Source organism: Pituophis catenifer, unplaced genomic scaffold (assembly GCF_029215685.1).
Source record: "Pituophis catenifer annectens isolate HBS135680 unplaced genomic scaffold, rPitCat1.0.hap2 SCAF_6, whole genome shotgun sequence".
In the NCBI taxonomy this organism is placed as follows: domain Eukaryota; kingdom Metazoa; phylum Chordata; class Lepidosauria; order Squamata; family Colubridae; genus Pituophis; species Pituophis catenifer.
In genome coordinates, this window is record NW_027256886.1 from 34,175,288 (window position 1) to 34,198,234 (window position 22,947).

A 22,947-nucleotide genomic window follows, 5' to 3' on the forward strand; every position below is an offset into this window, starting at 1 on the left:
CTTGAGTAGTTTTAACCAACTGTATTACATTCAGTATACTCTCTCTCCTGATTCTTTAGTCACAGAATGAACAGCAGTAGTATCTTTTTTTTTTTTTTTTGGTAGTATGAAAATGTTAAATTACTGCCTTGTCTAACTCTGTTGCTATGTTTAGTACATCTAATTTTGAATCTTCTGTTTCAAAAGTCTGATCCAAAGATTCTGCAATTAGAGTGTTGTCCCAATATTATTCCTGAATAACATAGATTATTATTTCCAGAGTCAATTAACTATTCATTCAAAGAAATCCGACTGTTCACTTGTTAACTTCTCTTTACCCAGGTTTCTAAGATCTTTCCCACATACCTTTACACTTTTCTTAAAACATTTTTATTAGTTTATAATGTAGCATACAAAGAAAATATAAAAGTAAATACCGTAGTAGGGAAAATAGGGAAGGGAAAAGTGAGGGAAAGAAAAGGAGAAAAAGAAGAAAAAACATTGACTTCTGATTCCCTTTAATGCAGTAGAATAAGGCATTAACATCAAACCTCCACTTTTTACTTTTACATAATAGTATAAACTAGCCAGTTCTACGGTATAACAACAAATCTAATCAGTAAAACCCAAAATCAAAGTTTCATTTTTTTCCCATGTCAAGCACAAAGTCCAGAAGCAGTTTCCAAGTAAAAATAAAAGTATTTGTATTTTTTTTTCTTTGATCAAAACAGTCAATATAGCCATCTCCATCAATTTTTGAAGCAATTCATCCATTGTGGGGATCGAGGTGACCTTCCATTTTTGTGAATAAAGTAGTGTTGCTGCCACATACCATTACACTTTAAAGGTGACAACCAGCACCATTAACTGTCTCCAAAAGCACAGTCGCAAGTAATGTAGTGGTGTTGCATGCATCAAGTAGCCACACTTAACTTGTCATATTGTGAAACTTCCAAATGTTCTTCAAGAGCAACCTCATGTAGAGTGCATTGCCAGATGAGATGTAGTCCAGATGCGATGTCACGGGGGCATGAATGATAGGAAGTAGGGCTTCCTGGTCCAGGAACAGGTGCAGAACCTGAAAGGTGCATAGCTCCTGCTCAAAAGTCGTCGTCTTTGAGCAGGAGCTGTGAATCCAAGAGAACTCCCAGATTGCACAGTGAGTCTGCCTAGAATGAAGGCAGTGTCACTTCATTCAGAACCAAAAATGTAAGAAACTTGGCACCACAAGGCTGAAAAACCCAAAGCTATACAGACTTTCTTGGGTAGAGTGTATTGTGCCTTGCTTGGGTAGAGTGTATTGTGCTTCATCCAGGCCCCATAGTCCTCAGGAACATGGGCAGGACATTAATAGCATCACTTATGTGATTCAGGGGTGAAATATAAAGCTGAGTATCATCAACCTACTAGTGATATCTTATGTCCAACTATTGGATTGTGTCAACCAGCAACTCCATGTAAATGTTAAGCAGGAAGAATGAAAGAACCAAACCTGGTAGTATCCCACAAAGTAGATGCCATGTGCTGGCGCTCTCTTCCCATCGACATGGACTGAAATCAGCCTGGAGAAAGGAGAAGGATATACAACACAGAATTAATGGTATTGCAAGCTGCTGAAAGGCCCAGAAGGAACAAAGGAAGGATACCATCTACTCCACTGAAAGTTATCCAAGAGTGGAATTAATGCTATGCTGGTCCCATATCAGGTCTGAGCCCTGACTGAAAGGGGTCCGGTTTGTATCTCAAGAATAAATGGGATGTTGTCTCCCCAAAACCACTCATTCAGCAATAAACAATTGACTGCTGATTTGGGACAGGAAAATGGATACATTAAGTCATTCTAAAAGCCTGATAAATCTCTTATTTTTAAAACCACACTTCAGTGCCAAAGGGTAAGAAAAACTCCAGCCTTATGGACATCCATGATGTCACATTGTCACTGCTATTAGAAAATGTATTTATTTAAAAAATTGAAAAATATTGTACTGTTCTCTGCACCCTTGTTTTCTCACTTCCAGCTCTTCAGAGCCATAATTATACATAAATGTTTTGGGTAGCATCTCATGTTTTCAGTGTTTTGCTGACAGTAACATATTGAGGAAATATAACCTTCATGGCATCAATGCAACTCAAACCTCAACCCCTGAATCACTCAGAAATGTGGGATTACAATTAGTTCTCACAACTTCTTCAAAGCGATTGGACCAATACTGGTGGAAGCAGTCAGTCCTGAAGGTATCTAGATGCCAAACCAAAAATAATTTTAAAAGTCAATAGTACATTAAATTGTACCCAGAAGCTATTCAAGAATCAGTGCCGAGACCACAAAATGGATGTCATATACTCCCAATAAAGAGCATCAGTAAGCACATGGGCTTCTGAGTAGTTGTTTAAGGCAGCCACATCTAAATCACATTGAAGTAGTTAAGACAAATGGTGATGAAGGCATGTCTTCTTGCCTCAGGTACGGTTGCAATTAGCATACCAGCCATAGCTAGGCAAAAACAGGCCATACTCTTAATCTGCTGATCAAGTAGAAGCCATGAATTCCAAAGCACCCTAAATTGTAGATATACTCCTTCACATGTTGTGCCCACCTGTCAAGGACCTATCTTGGCCACAACAGAGAACACCAATGGATAAACAACAGGAGCACCATTTTAGTATAATTTCATCCAGGGATTTTTTTGTTTTCTTTTGTTTTGTTTTTTGCATTACAGCTTCCAGGCATCATCAGTAGCATCACCTTTATAACCTAGGAATTGTACAACTGGGTACCATCAATGTAGTGATATCATACCCCAAACTGCACGATGATCTTAGCCAACAGCTTTACATAAATGTTAAAAAGTAAGGAGAACTGAACTTCATGGAAGGACTGCCATGAAATTACTTGCATTAGCGTGGAAGGATGAATTTATTATTTCAGAATATCAGAATAACAGAGTTGGAAGAGGCCTTAGAGGGTCTTCTAGTCCAACCTCCTACTCAAGCAGGAGACCCTACACCATTCCAGACAAGTGGCTGTCCAGTCTCTTCTTAAAAGCCTCCAGTGACAGAGCACCCACAACTTCTGAAACCAAGCTGTTGGTTAATTGTTCTCACTGTTAGGTAAGTTTTCTTTAGTTCTAGGTTGCTTCTCTTCTTGATTAGTTGTTTCGATCCATTGTTTCTTGTCTTACCTTCTGGTGCTTTGGAAAATAGGTTGACCCACTCTTCTTTGTGGCAGCCTCTCAAATATTGGAACACTGCTATCATGTCAGCCCTAGTCCTATGTTTCACTAGACAAGACATACCCAATTCCTGCAACTGTTCTTGAATTGTTTTAGCCTCCAGCCCCCTAATCATCTTTGTTGCTCTTTTCTGCATTCTTTTCAGAGTCTCAACATCTTTTCATAATTTGGTGACCAAACTGGATGCAGTATTCTAAGTGTGGTCTTACTAAGGCTTTATAAAGCGTTACTAATACTTAACATGATCTTGGTTCTATACCTCTGTTAATGCAATCTAGAATTGCATTGGGTTTTTTGATTGCTGCCGCACACTCCTGTTTCATATCTAAGTAATTGTCCACTAGGACATCTCACAGTTATTGCTATTGAGCCAGGTTTCATCTAATCTGTATCTGTACACTTGGTTTTTCTTGTCTAAATGTAAAACCTTATTTTTCTCTACACCGAATATCATTTTGTTAGATATTTAATGTTTTGTTAGATATCCAATGCTATTTCAATGCTTTGATTTCTTTTAATGCATATAATTTACTTTTAGGCACATGATTATTTGGTGTGGTAACCAAATTAAAGTCTGTTACCAGTTCCAAATCATGAAGATAATAATATATAGTACCTGAAATGATCAAAACTTTGAAAAATTGTCTCTCAAATATTTCTATCCTCTAGGTGTCACTGTGTGTGTGTGTGTGTGTGTGCGTGTGTGTGTGTGTGTGTGTGTGTGTATGTATATATATTCACAGAGCTTTTACTATGTTTGAATTCAACTTTGATTTAAAATGTTGCATTTGTCATACTTCAGTCAGCTGAAGTCAGATACAGAAATTTAACACATAAATACTGTATTAGGCTCTTCTATTAAAAACAAAATTCCATTGAAAAGTAAAACCAACTGAGCAATTAAACAGCAAGTCTGTTAGATATGCCCCTCTTCCAGTAAACGTTACTGAATATGCACATGTCTACATAGATGTAATTACTAATTCTACTCCATGGATATCAGAACAAACTGATAGAGGAAAAGCTAATAAAAGTTTTAATAACCTATTATGTATGATTTCTATCTACATATTACTAAAATTCTTTTGTCTGTAACCTTTCACTGCACTAACTTTAATCATGCATCATAGGGCAAAACTTTTGAAACAAGCTACCTCAAATGGGCTAATTTACAGAAGGTGTCCAAAATCCAGAACCTATGATTCCTGTAGAATTGAAATTTGGCAAATTTTATAAAACATTTTATGACATCAAAATTGCCATAAAGCATTTTGTGACATAATACAAAATGTCATTAAACATTTCTGTGCTCAACTCTGATGACTATGCTATGCAATTCAACATGGGATACTTTCAAGACAGAAACATCTTTGAATATTTCTCTAAATTTTTAACAACTTTTCAAATTCTGATATTGTTGAAGGCATTGAGGAATCTGTAAGGAAATATCTCTGAAACAATGACCCAAGGAGTCACTCTAAATTTCAATATCTCTAAAGGAAATAAAAATTGATAGATTGAGAAAGAAGAGGATGTTGGTAGTGATGATAAAATAGAAGATAGACAGACAGACAGACAGACAGACAGACAGACAGACCCAACGCTTCTACCTTTGGAATAAATAGGCATCCCTACTTCTATATTTACAACAATTTTTGTTTATATGTTCTATAGAATATTACATCATACTCATATGTGTTTTAATTATTTCTCTGTCTAACTCCCATAAGGGTATACAGGTGTCCCTTTTTTTTTTTTGAAACATCACTTTTTAAAATCATTACATTTCATATTTTATTTTTCAAGTATTCACAAAAATTTATGAAAGACATTACAGACCTACCGTACTTGAAGACAGTGCAATGGCATTAGCATATAATAAACACGAAAGCATAAAATTTATTTTCAGGTGAAAAGGCTGTATATCTAATACATAGTCTATGATACCATATCAATTATAAATAAGGTAAAAGGCTATGGTATATTTGATTTGTGGCTTGAGTGGGTTTGGAGAAAACCTAGTGATCTAATTGTGATATCTACAAAGAAGCCTGTTTCTCAATATAGATTTCTCCTAGTCCTGTCCTCTATACAGTATAAAACAGTGTTTTTCAACCCTGGCAACTTGAAGAGATGTGGACTTCAACTTCCAGAGTTCCCCACCAAGCAAGGCTGTCTGGGGAATTCTGGGAGTTGAAGTCTACTCCTTTGCCATGGTTGAGAAATACTGGACTATAAAACATGTATTTAAGATCAATGATAGCCATGTAAATTGCATTCCCAAAACATATTAAAATATTGTGGTTTTCTAAAATCTAAGTTTGAAATAAATTAGGCATTCTTTAATCAAATTTCCTAATCATGATTGGTTATAATCTAAATTATTTTAGCTATGGCTCAGTGTGTTGTCAAAATTCACTCCAATAAAAGAAGTCAAGTTTTTTCTTAATTCTTTTTTACTCCTTCTGGACATGCAAAAGCTTCTTTGGGCACACAAAATTGCTAAGGGAAAACGAACATCCATAAGTAATGTATCCATAATTATGTATCCATAATACATAATTACTCTGGCCAGCCAGAGGTGGTATTTGCTGGTTCTCTGAACTACTCAAAATTTCCGCTACCAGTTCTCCAGAACCTGTTAGAAGCTGCTGGATTTCACCCCTGCATTGTCCTGAATTCTGTGTTCCCTCCCCACCTTCACAATATGCCATTGCAGTGTCCTGTGTTTCCCCATTGCATTCATTGAGCTGTTGTTTTAGTGAAAAGGAGAGATTGCCCTTTTAGAATTCATTGTTATTTGGACTTCTGCACTTCTGTATTTCCTAGTGTTCCATAACTCTTTTCCCCATGTTTTGACTCCAATTCTAATTATACTTTATACTTGAGCAATATAAAATGATGAAATAATGTGGCTGACATGTCAAGGCTATGAGTTATTAAATGCTTCAATAACTTTTTATTTTTAAAGAATGGACTTGAAAAATGCGTTAAAATGTTTTTCTTTCAACTGGGAGTTGCTCACCCAGCTGATATTTAAGCAGCAGTAACTGCGGTGGATGTTGAGCAGAGAGTTGTAAATGATATGTGAATATTGAGCAGATGGTTTTGGTTGGCACCATCCAGATTTTCCATTCTGAAATTGCCTGCAGGAAGAAGACCACAAAATTAATTGCTGCTACTTGTGGTGATTCTTAAAAGTGACACCGGGGGAGGAGATTCACAACAATCTGCATTTATATATCTAGGAAGAACTATGGAAAATGGGGGAGGGGAAATAATGTCTTAGATACATAATGAGGATAAAATGATGCTATAGAATTTCTATTCATTTCAGTAGGGTTCAAGTAGACGAACTCAATGGACTTTATTTCTATCCTGATTTTTTTTTTTGTCCAAATTAAAAAAGGCAATGGGGAGGGGGGAATAAAAAAATTACATTAATAAACACTTTTGTTTATGTGGAAGTCACCCTTTCAATTCTTTCTTTTCTGGCAGAACTGCTGCTGAAATGCAGACTTAAAGCTTGATTTCATTTGTTTCTAAACACATTATGCTGTAACATGGCAAAATAGTGAAAAGGCATAGCATAAAGAACATGCTGAGACTTTCCCCAAAGCAGCAGCTGGAGCCACGTATGCTGCAGTTGCTTTCTGAGACGGTTTTGTTCCATCTCTATTATCTCTCTGCACTGCTTGCTGGTTTTGTGCACTGAAGGCCATATGTTCCATCTGCTCTACCCAGACATTCTGTTGGCAAGGGGAATGGGTGTATATCCAGGCATCTGATTCTCATCCCAACAAAACCCCCAGTTTCACTGAAATTCCACTTCTCTGCAAGGAAAAAAAAAAAGAACTGTTTATGGTTTTGTTTTGAAAGCTGGGAGACTTGTAAAAAAAAAAAAAGCATTTAAATGTTGTAAGGAAGCAGTCCCTGATATTTGCAAAAAAGACAGCACTGAAATACAGTGGCAATTTCATTTCTAGGGCCAGGTTACTTTAGGCAAATCGGGTCCTGATCAGAACATGCTTCCTTTATCCCATAAAAGTTTTATTTTTGTGCAATAATTAATTGGTGTTCCAAACTTTATAATACTTTATTGAATGAAATTCCAAATAAATTTTTAGGCAATTTGGGACTTGTGTGTGGGGGGGGATTTATATCCCCAGACTTTCTATTTCTCCAGCCTTTCAGACGGATTAAAAAGGCAGTTCTATTAGCTAGCTGGGCCATATCAGGAATAATTGCATCACATTTGCCCCTAGTTAGAAAAGATTGGATGGGAAAAAAAAGTGTATTTACAGATTTCAAGGAGTTCATTTTCAAAGAAATCTAAAATTTTATTTAATCTCTCTCATTCTCTCTGGGATGTGTTTCTCACTTCACAGTCTACCCTACAGTACTTTGTTTTTTATCCAAAGACTAGAATTCCAAAATAATCTCCTGCATAGTTGTGAACTATTTTTTTTCTATCTGCCATAAAAGTTTAAACATTATTTCAGGGTGCTAGAAAGATTAAATCAACCCCATCCCAACTTGTTTCCTTCCAATAAATATTAGAGCATGCTTGGGAAATAATTTAAGTATGAGAAAGAATCACTTTTTTTATCAAATGAAATCTGTACAAACAAATTGACTATGAAGTTCAGTTGAGTTGATGCAGTCTTTGGCATCTTTACATATAAACACTGCAGTGGAGGTCCATTGTCTTACAGTCCACAAGATCTGCTTTTGTCACCTTATTTAGGCTGAAGAAAACCTGTGAACTTTATGGTGTTAACTTTTGCTCCATTAAGTTGACAGCAGTATATTTACAGGTAAAGTTCTTTGTTGAACGCGTTTGACATGATCAAAGGATCCAAATGTTGAGGAAGTCATTGAACAATTATGTTGTGTATAGCCTTTGAAGGATTCTAGACCTAGGGAGATTCTGTAATTAAAGCCAGACACAGCTGTCTTCCAAAATGCCATAAAACCTAGTATCTGAAGTCTGTATACTTTAGAGGTGATCTGTTATATTGGATACTTTGATTTAAAATGTATTCTAAAGAGTTAGTATAAGTTTTATTGACAGTGTATTGTCTTGCAAATATAAAGCATTAAAGCATAACTTTAAAAAAACTAATTATTTTCTAATATTTCAATTCATTATAAATCACTATGATTTTGAACCATTTTATATATCATTAAAATTGCAAATAGGTTACATTTTGGAATTATATGGCTACCTAGTGATATAGCAAGTAGAGAAAGGAACGACTAAGTAACTAATGTATCATTAGCTGTGATCTTTCCAAGTTTCATACTACTATCCTTAACTCGTATAATTTTTTTTAAAAAATGAGCAAAAAACAATTTGAGAGGCAAGGAAGCAAACCACTTTATAATACCTTTGAAAGGTTGCTCTGCCTCCCTTTTATGCTTATTTTTTCCATTTTACAAGAACAAGAGAAACTGATTTTTAATTTTAATCTTTTTTTTTTAATTATTTTAATATTTCCTTCACACTGTTGTAGATGCTGAACAGGAATTGAGGGGGAAGAATAAATAGCCAGTCCTAAAAAATGAATTAAAGTGTATTAATAATATTAGCTGAATTTCTGTGAGCCTAATAACTAAAACTCAGTTTTCTGTGATATTTAGTCCCTTGTTACATTATATAATTTTATGTAGACAAGGAAGCAGTGAGTTATCAGTGAGTTATTTTCATTCGAATTGGTTACTCTGCTCTTCCACATCTCACATTTTGAAAGCCCAATGCACAGTTTATGCTTTTACACATACAGAAGTTCTAGGTTTGGGATATTTCTAGTCAATAAGTTATCCGGTCAGTCAATGAAATGTAAATTGTTCCTGTCTAGGCCACTGACAACTCAAGATAAAATGACCACATGCTACTTGCTATTAGTCAAGGGGAAAAATAGTGGAAATGCTCCTTTTTTCCTCCTGACAGTAGCTATAGTACCTGTCTTTCATTAAGCTGCTGCCAGAATTTTGGTGAAGCTATCATGAGTGGTTTCCTTGTACTTGTTTAATGACCTATGCAGCAATGAGAATACATAAAAAGGTGTCTCATTGCCTCCCCAGAATAATCTTGTGAGATAATTTAGGCTGAGATATTGGGGACTTGATCTTCCTTATCCCAAGCCACCACCAGTTTCATTTTACTACACTGGTAAAAGTACATGAAGACTCATCAGTAGCACACAATGGCTTTTCTGCAGTCTAATATCAATTATAAACATTCATGCACCACAAAGATAGCTTTTTGACAGTAAAACTAACACCACTCATTTTAAGAATATTCCTTTGAATTCAGAATGAATTCTTATTCCCTCCCGGATAACCGAGGTAAGATTTTGAATTTTAAAATCCTTTTTGTAAAGTATCTCCTGGCTTAGATGTCAATGTTTTTATAATTATACTAGGCAGGAATGAGCAAGCTGTACCCCCAGGATTAATTTCAAAAGGTGATTACAAAGAATTCATAATTCTGAGAAAAACAAAACAAAGCAGTCCCGTTTCTGCACTGAGAATGGTGGTTGCCACCCACTTTAGGTCTAACCCTTATCCTTCCATACTCCTTGCTTCAAAACATATCTGCAGTTAAACATACTGGACTAAATATAGTAAAGTTAATTAGGAACAACAAGTTCTTGTTAAGTTAATAACCCAGTTGTTAAGTGAATCTGATTTTGCTTGTCAGAAGGTCACAGAAGGGGATTACATGACCCTAGGACATTGGAACCATTATAAATATGGACCAGTTGTCAAACATCCAGATCTTGGTCACATGACCATGAGGATGCTGCAATGGTCATCAGTATGAAAAATATCCGTAAGTCACTTTTTTCAGTGATGTTGTAACTTCAAATGGTCACTAAATGAACTGTAAGTTGAGAACTACCTATGATTATAACACGTATCTCATACATTGAATTTTTTGGGAATATGTTTACCTAGAGCAAATTCTGCAGGGATAATCTGTGGAGTTTTAATTACTGAATAATCTCTGCAGCTAAATCATGGGGAGAAATGTTATTATTATGTTCTTGTGGCTGCCAAATCTCTATATAGCAAAATTATCTTACAAATAGAATGAAATAGTTACTCTGGATTTAGGATGAATGAAAGTTCACTTTGCTTAGGAAGAGATTTGAAACAAAGGTTAGAATATTTGTATCAGTACTGCTTATCTATGATGTTTCTTGAACCTATTTATATTTATATACTACCATAACAAGAGTTTGCATGACCCATCTGTACACATGTAGAGTGGCCATATGCAAAAAGGAAATGCATCATCAAAAGAGGAGGGCAAGAAATGACATTTACAAGGACTCACAAATTTATATATTTAGAAATAATTATTTTAATTGATATAATAGGAAAGCGGGCCTGCATAACCTGTTCAAATGCATAATGCATCTATGACACATGTAAAACTCCTGACTTTGCTTTCTTACAGTTTCCAAATGGATTTTGATAGACAAACTTTAAAACGAATAATTGTTCTTTGTAAATTAGCCAATATGGCTTCCTGAATTTGAGAATCAAGAACTGAATCTTTTCCATTGCAATCAACAGCATGTTAAGAATATGTCAATAGGAAGGGCAGCTTGTCTGGTCCCTATTCAATTGATAAGAATAATTACCTCTTTACATAGCCATGATAAGCTTTACACAGGTAACAAGCAACTCTCTCCTCAACAGATGAAAAATTGAAGAGCACCAGCGATTTTAGACTGATAATCCAAGGAAGCCCTTTTTACCAAAGGGTTAATTTCATCAACTTCCTTTAGCAATTCCTCAAATCACAAGCCTGCTTTAGCATATTCACAGATTTCATGACTTTTGTCCACTCATATGTTTAAACAAGGTGAGTAACAAAAAAAATCCATCAGTCAGTTTTGAAACGAGTCTTTATTGTGCCGTGTGAACAAGCAATAATCAAATCTATCATCATGTGGATGCCCAAATAAACCTTAAACAACCAATGAAGAGAAAGGGTTAGTTGGCCATTTCCAATCCTTAATGGATAATTCCCCTTTTGCACTGTTGTCCCTGCTGCCAGTTAAAAATTAAATGCACTCATTTCGACAATATCATCTGTACACACTGAGAACCATTGTGATGTAGGGGTTAAAGTGTTGGAACTGGACTGCGGAAGACCCAAATTCTGGTTCACAGAAAGTCATTTGGTGAGTTTGGCCAGTTACTGCCCCTCTGCCCAACATACCTCACAGGATTGTTGTGAGAAAAATAGGAGGAGGAAGCATTAGGTATGCTGCTTTGAACTCCTTTTTCAAAAGCTGGGACATAAAGCAAATAAAAACATTTCCACCCCTCCATTGGCATTGTATTCTTAAGTATCAATAAGCTTCCTGTGAAGCCTTTTTACCAGGATCAAAATTATTCACAATAAACTTTATTGATGTTAAAGCTAATTAATCTAGGGATCTCCAATCTATTTCTTACTTGTTGCAGAATGATAGGGTAAGGGATGTACTGTATATTGGTTTACAATCAAATACATTTAAAATCAAATGAATTGTAAAGTACTGAGAATCCTTGGCAAATCTAGCATTATACCAATATAATAAATAACTGCCCAATAATAGATTGCTACAAAATTTTTGTTCCTTAACAATCAACAAAGTAATTACAAAGCAAAATAAGACTACAAAGCAATCACTAGAGAAGGAAAGAGGAAGTTGGTGGGAAAAAGAGAAAAAGGATGAATACTCCTTGTATAACTGCTGGAAATCACATTTCCCCCAACCCCTTGGAGTGTTCCTCTTCCTGCCTTTATCAAGGAAGTGTCAAATCTGACACCTTTGCAATAAAGAAGTGAAAGTTTTTGAAAACCTTGTAACACCTAATCAAGGGATGTAAACTTTCTGTAAACCTAATTTGTGGATTAAAGTATCTCTAACATTTCTCAAATGCCTTTTTTGTCATTTTAATTATAAATTAGCCAGTTGAAAAAGAAAATGATGAAATGGTCGCAACCTACTTTTCTGAAAGGGAGAGTAACTTTACATACTTATCTTCTATTTTAATTCTAGTGCCCTAACTAGTAAGTTTTCTGCAGCAGAATTTCACTTTATGTCATTACTGTATTACTCATAACAATACATCCTTTTAAAAAATCCATTGGCATTTCTCAAATTCTGAAATCAAACCCCTTCAGTTTGAAGCACAACTACTCTCTCTCTCTCTCTCTCTCTCTCTCTCTCTCTCTCTCTCTCTCTCTCTCTCTCTCTCTCTCTCTCTCTCCCTCCCTCCCTCCCTCCCTCCCTCTTTCTCTCTCTCTCTTAGAATTTGATAACCTGAATAGAGCAGGGGAACTGCAGCAACAATCACTGCAATTCCCTTTCCATGTCGTGGGGAAGAGAAGAGGATCAGCACTGTAACTGGTTAAACTACTTAATTTACTGTAAACTGCAGCTGCAAATCATGTTCCTACCCTTTTAGTAGACATTAACAATTGGGCACAGTATTTACTCTAACATTGCTATTGCTTCTTCATTTCTAAGAAGCTCAAGAGTCTTGAAGAATAGATCATGGATAATTATCATCCTTTATTTCAGACTGTCTCTCACCTTTGAGTCTCACCTCCTGGATAGCTCTATATCTTATTTCCAGTTAGGGACTTTTCCACTGATTGACTCTACCTTGCATATATGACAGCATATTATATGTATGCACAATATACCTGATTCAACACTACTGATGTCATCTTGAAGCCATTCTATCCAAGGGAGAAATGAGGGGGTGAGTTCCTGGAGTTTATTTTTTTATATTTAATTTTTATTAAATATTTTTAAGGGAAGCTAAGAACTAATATGAATATAAAGTAAAGATTCTTGCACTTTTATCTTTCTATTTGATCTCTTTTGTTTCCTTTTCCTACTTTATATTACTTTGTAGTTCCTGAAAATAAGCTTTTGCACATGAAATATGTGGAAGACCTTTTCCCCCATAAAGATAATTTGATAATGAAGATTTGGCAGTTCTCACATAAAACCATAGTGCAAAATATGACAGGGACAGGATTTTACCATTATCTGCTCTATCCTCTGAAACAGAAGAAATGGTCAACTTATCTATTACAAGAGGTTCTGAAACTCCAGTGGTACTGACATAAAGTGTATATATGAACTTGATTTTATTTTTGCCTTTTCACTGTACCTCCATAACCACAAAGATTCAGTGGTGAGGATGGCTACATTTTAAATAGCTAAAATAATCTTACATTCCCAATTCTCAGTTTTGTTGTGGCCAAATTGTCATGTATGTTTTCCCACCTCTGGCTGCAGCCTCCTGTGCTTTCAAGGGAGATGGGGCAAAAGTCCAGTTCAAAAGGAAAACGCACAGCAAGGTGAGAAGAAAATTCCTCTTGCAAGACTTAATTGAGGTCTGTCATGTTCGTTCCAAAGTTACTATCTCAACACATTGTACTATGTATTGTGTTTTTCACAAATATACACAAGCCCAGCTAAGCCCTCTTTGTAAAAGCCTAATGACATTCACTTACCTTATCCATACTTTCAGAGTGTCATACTGACATGCTCATTTACCCCTTAAAAGTATTAAGAGATTTATAAAGAATAATTTAGTAACATTTCAATCTTAAATGTTTATAGATGTATAAACTTTAAGACACAAAGTTCCTCTTTCATTGACACATTCACACAGATTCTTAAAATGATAGACACGGAACCTAGGAGGATGCTGAAAGTTTCTTCTCCATGGGTGGAATATTTTAAGAAGCCATTATCAACAGACACATTCCTCAAGTATTATATAGTTTATTTGAAAACAAACGTTCTAAATGTATGAGGTCATTCTAATGCTTTCATCAATGAATGTAGCTATGTGCAGTGTAGTTTAGGAATGCACCTGAATTACTTCAAAAGCTTCCAAATTATCCTTTCCCAGAATAGCTTGATAATATAAATATATGTGTTTACACTATTATTTTTATTCCAGATGGAAGATTACAAAACACATTTTATTAGTTTCATTAACATTTAGATTCTGTGAAGTATTCCATTCTGGTCTGTCTACATGTATATCAAAATATTTTCTCAACTCTTTAAGTTTGAGAACATCCTTTCTCTCTCAAAATTTAAGCATACGGCACTGTAAAAAGATTCTAAACTGTAGTTTGTTATGTTGATCATTTAGCAGTTCATCATAGCTAAAACAATGTCATTTTGACATAGATATTTGACATTTCCCCTGAAAAAGAGACTCTATAGCTCATTACAATATATTCTCAGGGTCTGCATTACAGAGGAAGAATTTTGTGTTTGGGGGGCTGCACAAAGGGAGGCTCATCCAATCTCATTGTAAACATGTTTGCATTGACAATAAAGGTTTAAATTGAACTGAAACCAAGGGTATAAAACCTTTGTTGTTTTCAGTGCTTTTAAATGCAAACAACCTTAACACTGGAGGCAGACTATGTTTAATGGAATTTAATTGCATTGTTGAATGTATATTAGTTCCCTTGCTCCAAATACTCATACTGTATCATCAGTATATCATCATCATTTTAGCCATTGTCTCCATCCAATGCAGGATGAAAGGCCTCTTCTGCATGTTTCCAATCAATATGGTCCTGAGCTTCTTTTTGACAATTGGGTCCACAATGCTTACTGATGTCATCAATCGATATGTGGTGTTATTTCCACTCTTGATACTATTGCTCTATTTACACAAGAAAATCTTCCTCTGTCTACCCTTGAAGCAGAAAGGCCTTTCCAAGGAAGCTCATTCCTTCTTGGGGAGGCAAAAGGGGAGAGAATGGTGAGAAATTAGCACACTTGGAGAAACAACTCTTGGGCCAGGCTTTGAATTAAGACCATTCACATCCGATGGTCTAAAAGGCAGTTCACAAAGCACACACCTTCCAGTCAATGTTGTTTCCGCTTTTTATTGTTCCACATAGTTAACAAAAAGAACTATTACACAGACAGAATAGAATAGAATTTTTTATTGGCCAAGTGTGATTGGACACACAAGGAATTTGTCTTGGTGCATATGCTCTCAGTGTACATAAAAGAAAAGACAGCCCACATCTTACAAGTTTATCCCTCCTTTTTCCTAAATTGGGGCACTTTCATAGGTTAACAACTTCTGCAATCTGGTGCCCCCAAAACACTGGATCTCAACCATCTTTGCTGGATGTACTGGCTGACGGTAAAGGAAACAGAATATCAGGCTGAGAAGACTGCCATAGGTATCTATGATATGCTTCCTGGAAAAATAACAGCAAGAGTCCTAACACTTCTTTTTTTCAAAGACAAGTTTCATGAGGAAGGACACAGTGGAAGATTTTTTTTTAAAAAAAGTTGTGGTTGTAAGCTTTCTGAACAATTATGTGTCATTAACTGATTTCCATTCAGCCAGGTTTCATTTGTCCAAACTGTCAAGAGTTGTTAGTTTTAAATTGGTTTCTATGCAAATTTACTTAGGTTTAAGCACTACTCAACACAGTTATCCTTGCTTCTAAATGAGCATGCTTGGATAGCTTGAAAATCTGCAGGGATATATTTTCAAAAAATGAATCTGGAAGATGTAGAACAAATTTGAGGAATTTAGTGTGCTGAAATCAAGATCAGTCCAAGAACAAATGAAACATTCCAGCTTCTCTGGACTTGAACAGACAAGTTCAGTACAAGAATTAAGTGCTTAATTACCAATGTTTGCACTCAAGGATACATATTTGTTAATCACCAACATGGAACTGAATATCCACAGCAGAAATCTTGTGCCTTAAAATACAAGCAATCGGTGAACTTTCATTTTAAAAAACATTAAAATAAAAATTTGACAAGCAATATACATATCACAGTAAAATTCATATTCATTTTGTGCTAGATGTGCACAAAACACATTTCTAGAAGGCACCCTGCCACCAATGTTTTAAGTTTACCTAATTCAATCCTAGTTTCCAGTTTCCTCTTCCTTCACTGAAGGAGAAATCCTAGAATACTAAACTTATCAAGAAACTAGCTGCACCAATCCCTTTCAGGGATTTTTCTTGGCTTTATTTTTTTTTAAAAAAATCTATCATTAAAATATATGAAATTCTGCATTAATGCTTTACTTCATACCTTTAATTGGATTAAACCAACAAGTTCTCAAATCCACAAGGGCTTTTTCTTAACCCAAACTACATGGTATTGGAGGCACTTACATCCCCCACAAGAAAAAAGTTACTTGCAAAAACAGTGCTGTGCATCAACAAAAGAGCTCTTTTGCATACACTTCCAAATCTTTTAACCCCCACACCTTAGTAATAATTAAGAAAAAAAGACATACACATTTCAGTTCTCATATTCACAGATGAAATGTTAACTTACTTAGCAATTAAATCAGTCAGGATTTGACAGTGAAAGAGTGTCAGCTATGTAGTCCTGCATACAATAGTTTTATGACATAAATGCACTATCTGAAATCCTCACCGTCTATATTCCAATGGCTAGAAGAACACAGTGCTCAAGTATTCTCCCTATTAGGTAGATCTGCGTTGGTTCTTGTGAAGTTTATTACCATGGTCTCCACAAAGATTTGGAAAGGCTGGAGGAAGGCACATTTTGACTCCTAGACCTGTCCAGTCCATCCAAAGAGATGTGGCTTTGCTCTGCCTCTGTGTCTTCCAGATCTGAGCAAATCTCTTCACTGGAGGAAGGTGAAGGAAGAGGTGACGTGAGACTGGACAGGGTTAAAGTTCCATGTGACCCTCCAGGCATTTGAGAAGGCCCATCTCCACTTGGCCACTGGCTGATGGAGGGATCTGATAAGACATCCACAATCAGGTCTTGAAAACTGCCTTCGTTCAGGGGCATTGACTCCAAAAGGTGATTCAAGAGCTCTGCTGCAATGGTAGAATCAATCCCAGGACAATTGGAGACAAATGTATGAACTTCATGCATGCATTGAATATATCCAGCTGCAAAGCGTTCACTGGCTTCTCGTTGCATTTTGTCACCATCTGAGATGCAGGTAAACAAAGAAACAAAAATAACCTCTTTCTAGTTCTTCCATCGATAATGTATTTGAATCAATTCCCCCATGTCTTCTCATAATGTCAACTAGATGTTTAAACTGTATTACACTTGCAGTCATGTCTGTGAAAAACCCTTTTAAACTCACATTAAGAGCTTGAATGGAAGGATAGTCAGAATTTATTTCAAAATTTATTGGAAAAGCCACATTATTTCCAAGAAGGGAATATCTAATTGAACAAGTTCCATTTTCAGAAGACAAAAGTTAAAGCCTTTCAGTTTCTGTGCATAAAACTCTTAAAATATTTTTATGATTTTTTTAAAAAATTCACTTTTATGAAGCCACAGGGTTGCAAGAGACTCAGGTATCCAGCTAATTAAGTTGGGGAAAAATAACATTACCAGTTATCGATCTAACATAAAAGATACAGGCATCGAGAAAGGAAGCACTGAATTAAGAATAAGGAGTGGAATAAAACAGGTCAAGAAGGAGGACCTTGTTTTGTTCTAAAAAAATATGTTCAAAATACCAATGTCAACTAGGGCCTAATCAAGTTGTAAGAAAGGAATAATGTATACCGTCCAATTGAAGGAAAGAACCCAATCACAGAGCGCTTTGAAAGCTGTGGCTGTCTTTCCCAGAGAGTAATTACAATTAGTCCAATTACAAACTACATGGAAGCAGCAGCCGATATTCTGGCAGGAACGGGTCTTTTAGAACTGTTACCTCTTGCGCGGAAAAGCCAAGCAGGAGCATCTCCTGCGGGAGGGAGTTCACTCGCCAGTCTACCGGAGGGTCCCTTTTAATGTAGCCAAACCCCCGGAGGATGAGGCGCAGGGATGACCGGGGGTGGGGGGGTGGCAGCCGACACTCACCTAGCGACCTGCTCTGCAGAATTCCCTGCACTCGCTTCACCGTCAGCTCCAGCACTTCGGCGTTCTCCATCTTCGTCTGGAACTAGAAGGAAGCAAAACGCACAGCGGAACACAAGATGGTCAGCCCGAGCCTTCCCCTCCCCTCCCCTCCGCCGCCACCCCACGGCTCCCTGCGGAGCTCGACCACCCCTGCCCCGAAATCTTCGCCGGCCAAGTCACCTCGGTTTCCGACAAGATCAGACGCAGCTCTTGCAGGCTTTCGTTGATTCGCGCTCGCCGCTTCTTCTCCACCAGCGGCTTTCTTGCCTGGCCGAGGCGGGAGGAAAGCAAAAAGGAAAGGGCGTAACTAGCCACCGCTGCACGCGCGTGTGAATGCATGCGAGCCAGCTTGAGTTTCACCGACACAGATCACCCCCCCACCCACCCTCCACTCCTCACCCCTTGGCTCCCAAGCGCCTCACCTTCCTATCTCCTCTGGCCTGGGAGAAATCCTCCTCGTCCCGGCTCGATCGGGTTTTTTTGGAGCGAAAGGAAGGAGCCATTGGTGATACAGCCAAGCAAACGCAGCGAAAGCAAAGGACAACCAGACAGGCCGGCGAATTAAGGGGGAGGAGAGGAAAGGAGAAGAGGCGGCTCCTATCACAGCAAAGCCGGGCGCCCCCCCAACACCTCTACCAAAAAAAGAAAAAAACCTCTCCTCTCCTGGGGCCGATCTCTCGCTCCGCAAGCCCACTCGGCGCCCCCTCCCGGAGCCGCCACCCCAGCCTTATTTATAGGATCTGATTTGCATGTCAATGAGCCTATTGGACGGCGTGCGCAGAGAGGAAGCTCAAATGTGGAGCCGAACCACCAATAAGAAGCGGCCGCTTTGTCTCTTCGGAGGCAGCCGAAGCGGCTTCCCCGGGCCTCGCAAGAGAATCGGCGAGGAGGGGAGGAAATCGGACCAATGGACGTGAGGTCCCGTCCTACGTGCGTGCATTGGAGTTGGCGGGACGGGGGGGGGGGGCGGTCGGGATCGGTTGTTCGGAGCGTTTTGTGTTGTGTTGTTTTTTTTAACCCCTCGCTGCCGTTGGCGTGCTTTTTTTTTTTTTTTTTTGCGGAGCCTTTCAGTCTCGTCAGTTGTAAAGAAGGGTGTGACTCGGTCTTCCCAATAAATCTCTTGACTAGGTTGGCTAGAAAGTTATGATTCCAGAATCTGGCCAAGATAAAAACTGCATATTAGGGAGAGAGGTCTCAGAAATACATATATATGTGTACAGCGCCGCCCCCGCCTCCCCCCCCCTCAGGCATTGAGATTTGGGGAATTTTATTTGTATAACAAAGAAACGTTGACGGGTCTGTACAGTGGAAGCTTCCGTCTCATATTCAGCCATTGGGATTTCTTTTATATTCAAGATTGTGCTGATTTACATCTACACTTGGAAACCTCGATCAATTGAACTGAGAAAAGTTTCAGTTTTTCTTAAGGTTTTTTTTCTTTTTCTGCCAAACTGTAAACCTGACAAAAGTAACTGCTGTTACAGAACTTGACAAAAGTGACTGCCTGCTGTTACAGAACATCTGGAGTGGAAGGATCTCTGGGCAGCAACAATACTGAAGAACAATGGAAGCAATTTTATGGAATGACACCAGAATAAAGTAGTTGCAGCTTTATGCAGAAGTGGTAGAACATTCACAAGGCAACACTTGTTCTTGGAATGAATGCTAATATAGCAACACTGATACATTTGCCTGGCACATCACTAGCAATTTTTCAGAGGCTCACTGTCCATACAATTGCTCACTGCTTATTTCCCTACACAGGTAGTCCTCCACTTACAACAGTTTACTTAGTTGATTGCTTGAAGTTACAACGGCACCGAAAAAAGTGACTTATGATCATTTTTCACCCTTCTGACAATTGCATATGATTTGCTTTTGAATGCTTGACAATTGATTCACATTTATGATGGATGCAGTGTCCTGGCATTGTGTGATCATCTTTTGCAACCTTCTAAGAAGCAAAGTCAACGGAGAAATCAGATTCACTTAACCGTGTTACTAATTTAACAACCACAATGATTCACTTAACAAATGTGGCAAAAAAGGTCATAAACTAGGGCAAAGCTCACTTAACAAATTTCTCACATAAATTTTGGGCTCAATTGTGGTCTTAAGTTGAGGACTGCCTGTATATGAAAACAGTATTCTGAACATGTTGATGATGTCATGAAACATGGAGCACTTCACCCCTTTTTGCTTCATAGCACAGCTGAAAATATAACCAGGTAAGTCACTGTGTACAGGCTGTCATTTATATTCCATTGACAGTCTCTGTAGGGGCAAATTCTATAATGTTTGCATAATGCACGGGAACAGAAGAACAACCAAAAACCTAACCAGGGCAACATGTTTCCAAAATTGTACCACCTGCTAGTGTTTGCCAGAAATTAGTACAGAAAGTTGTGCAGCTTTTTACATGGGAACTAATTCTCAATCATAATAATTAGAATTTAGTAGTGCTTTCCCAATTAACACAATCATCAAATGCACAGAGAAGCTGGATTGATGTATAATTTAAATTGGGATGACATGAGGGAGGAAAATAAATAGAATCCATATGAAGGGGGCAGTGCCCCAGCACTTTAAGGAGGCTGTGGTCTACCCTCTTAAGAAGCCATCACTCAACTCCACCTGGTTAGATAATTTCCGACCTGTCTCCAATCTTCCTTTTTGAGGAAAGGTTATTGAGAAAGTGGTTGTATGGTAGCTCCAGAAGTTTCTGGAGGAAACGGATTATCTAGACCCCTACCAGTCAGGATTCAGGATTCAGGCCTGGATTTGGGACAGAAACAGCACTTTTGGCTGATCTCTGGCGGAAACGGGATGAGGGTAGTGCATCCATCCTTGTTCTACTTGACTTCTCGGCAGCTTTCGATACCATCGACCATGGTATTCTGGAGCAGCTTCGGGGGATGGGAGTGGGAGGCTTTGTGCTATCCTGGTTAACTTCCTTCCTCTGCGACCGCTCTCAGTCAGTGTTAATAGGAGGATATTCAGCCCTTGCCTACTGCTCTGTGGAGTTCTGCAGGACTCAGGACTCTCTCCTCTTCTGTTCAACATTTATATGAAGCTGCTCGGTGAGATCATCTGTCACCATGGACTGAGATATCACCAATATGCTGATAATACTCAGCTGTATGTCTCGGCCGTGGTGAGTTAAGTGATGCCATGTTCTTTCTCTCACAGTGCCTGGAGGCTGTTAGGGGCTGGATGGGGAGCAACGGGTTGAAACTAAACTCTGGCAAGACCAAGTGGGTTTGGGGTTCGTTGGCTCAGGGAGAATTGCCATCTTTGGTCTTGGATGGGGTGGCACTATTCCAAACAGACCCTGTGTGTAATCTGGGGGTTCTCCTGGACTCATGATTCCTACTTGAAGAGCAGGTGGCGGTTGTGCCAGGAGGACCTTTGCGCAACTGCGGGTTGTATGCCAGTTATGCCCTTTCCTGGACCAACAATCCCTACTCACAGTCACTCACTTCCCATCTTGACTATTGCAATGCTGGGGCTGACCTTGAAGAGCAACCGGAAGTTCCAGTTGGTGCAAAATGCAGCGGCCCACAGTATGCACATGTATCACCTCCTGTGGGAGCTGCATTGGCTGCCAATTTGCTTCCGGGTGCAATTCAAGATGCTGGTTGTCACCTTTAAAGCCCTTCATGGCTTGGGACCATGTTATCTGAGGGACCGTCCCTTGCTGGTCACATCTACCCAGCCCATCAGTGCTGGAGGCAGGGAATGCTGTGCGTTGCATCTCCGAGGTAGATACACTTGTGGGACCCAGAAGAAGGGCCTTCTCCATGGTGACTCCCTCTCTCTGGAACATCATTCCCCCAGAGATTAGAGTGGCCCCCACTCTAGTACTCTTCCAGAAGGCGCTGAAGACTTGATTCTGCCAGTGGGCCTGGGGAACCCAGAGCAGGATGGACCCCATTAAATGGCTCATGTGTCGCTATCGCGGGGGTGTGGATGATTATATTATACTCTATTAATTTATTTGATTCTTTTTATTAGTTTTATTGTTTTAAATGTGGTTTTATATCTGTAAGCCACCTTGAGTCACCATTGGCGAATAGGTGGCTATATAAATTCAATAAATAAATCAAATATAAGATATCATATATATATATGCAGATGGTATGCCATAGTTGCATTTGTTCCAATCCATTTGACAGAGATGCTCAATTGAGAGAATTAAGCCAGACATTCAGGAGATTGAGTTAACCATCTATTGAAATTTATTGACAAATCAATAGAGACAAATCAATTTCCAGGAGACATCATTTTAAAGACCACGCAAACAGAACTTTAAAACACCACTGGTTGTTAATAATAGCTTACAGTTCAAAAGACTCAAATACATTATTAATGTGCTAGAACTCATAACGGACAATGATGCCATGCTTTTTTAGAAACTGGGTGGTATGTCCATATTTACATACAAAGTTCAATCCAACCTGTGGTAGATTCTCACAAGCAATGAAAAACAACAGGACAATTGTATATCATAGGCATCAGACCCTGTAAGAAACCCAGGTGTCTCCCCCCCCATTTACACCAACCATCACAGACCCCAACAAATACAAACACAAGATTGGAGGGACCCTCACATGCTCTTCCTCCAATATGATAAACGACATCGTCTGCCAGAAACATCCCTCTGGATTCCTCATAGGACAAACGGCACATTTTGTGCAAAATAACTTGAAACAAATTTGGCATCAGATATGGACACTATGGCAGATCTTGAAATGACTGTTTTGGAAAAATGGGGCTGTGACTTCATCACTCATAGCTGA

General features: G+C 38.2%; 1 protein-coding gene across 1 annotated transcript; it reads right to left on the reverse strand.

Moving 5' to 3' along the window:
• Positions 1-16,774: 16,774 nt before the first annotated feature.
• Positions 16,775-18,651, reverse strand: LOC139318406 (transcription cofactor HES-6-like). Its single transcript, XM_070945837.1, has 4 exons — positions 18,571-18,651; positions 18,329-18,415; positions 18,110-18,191; positions 16,775-17,220 (listed from the first exon to the last, which is right to left on the reverse strand). The coding sequence occupies exons 1-4, from the start codon at positions 18,649-18,651 to the stop codon at positions 16,775-16,777; spliced, it is 696 nt and encodes a 231-aa protein (XP_070801938.1).
• Between the last annotated feature and the right edge of the window lie 4,296 nt (positions 18,652-22,947).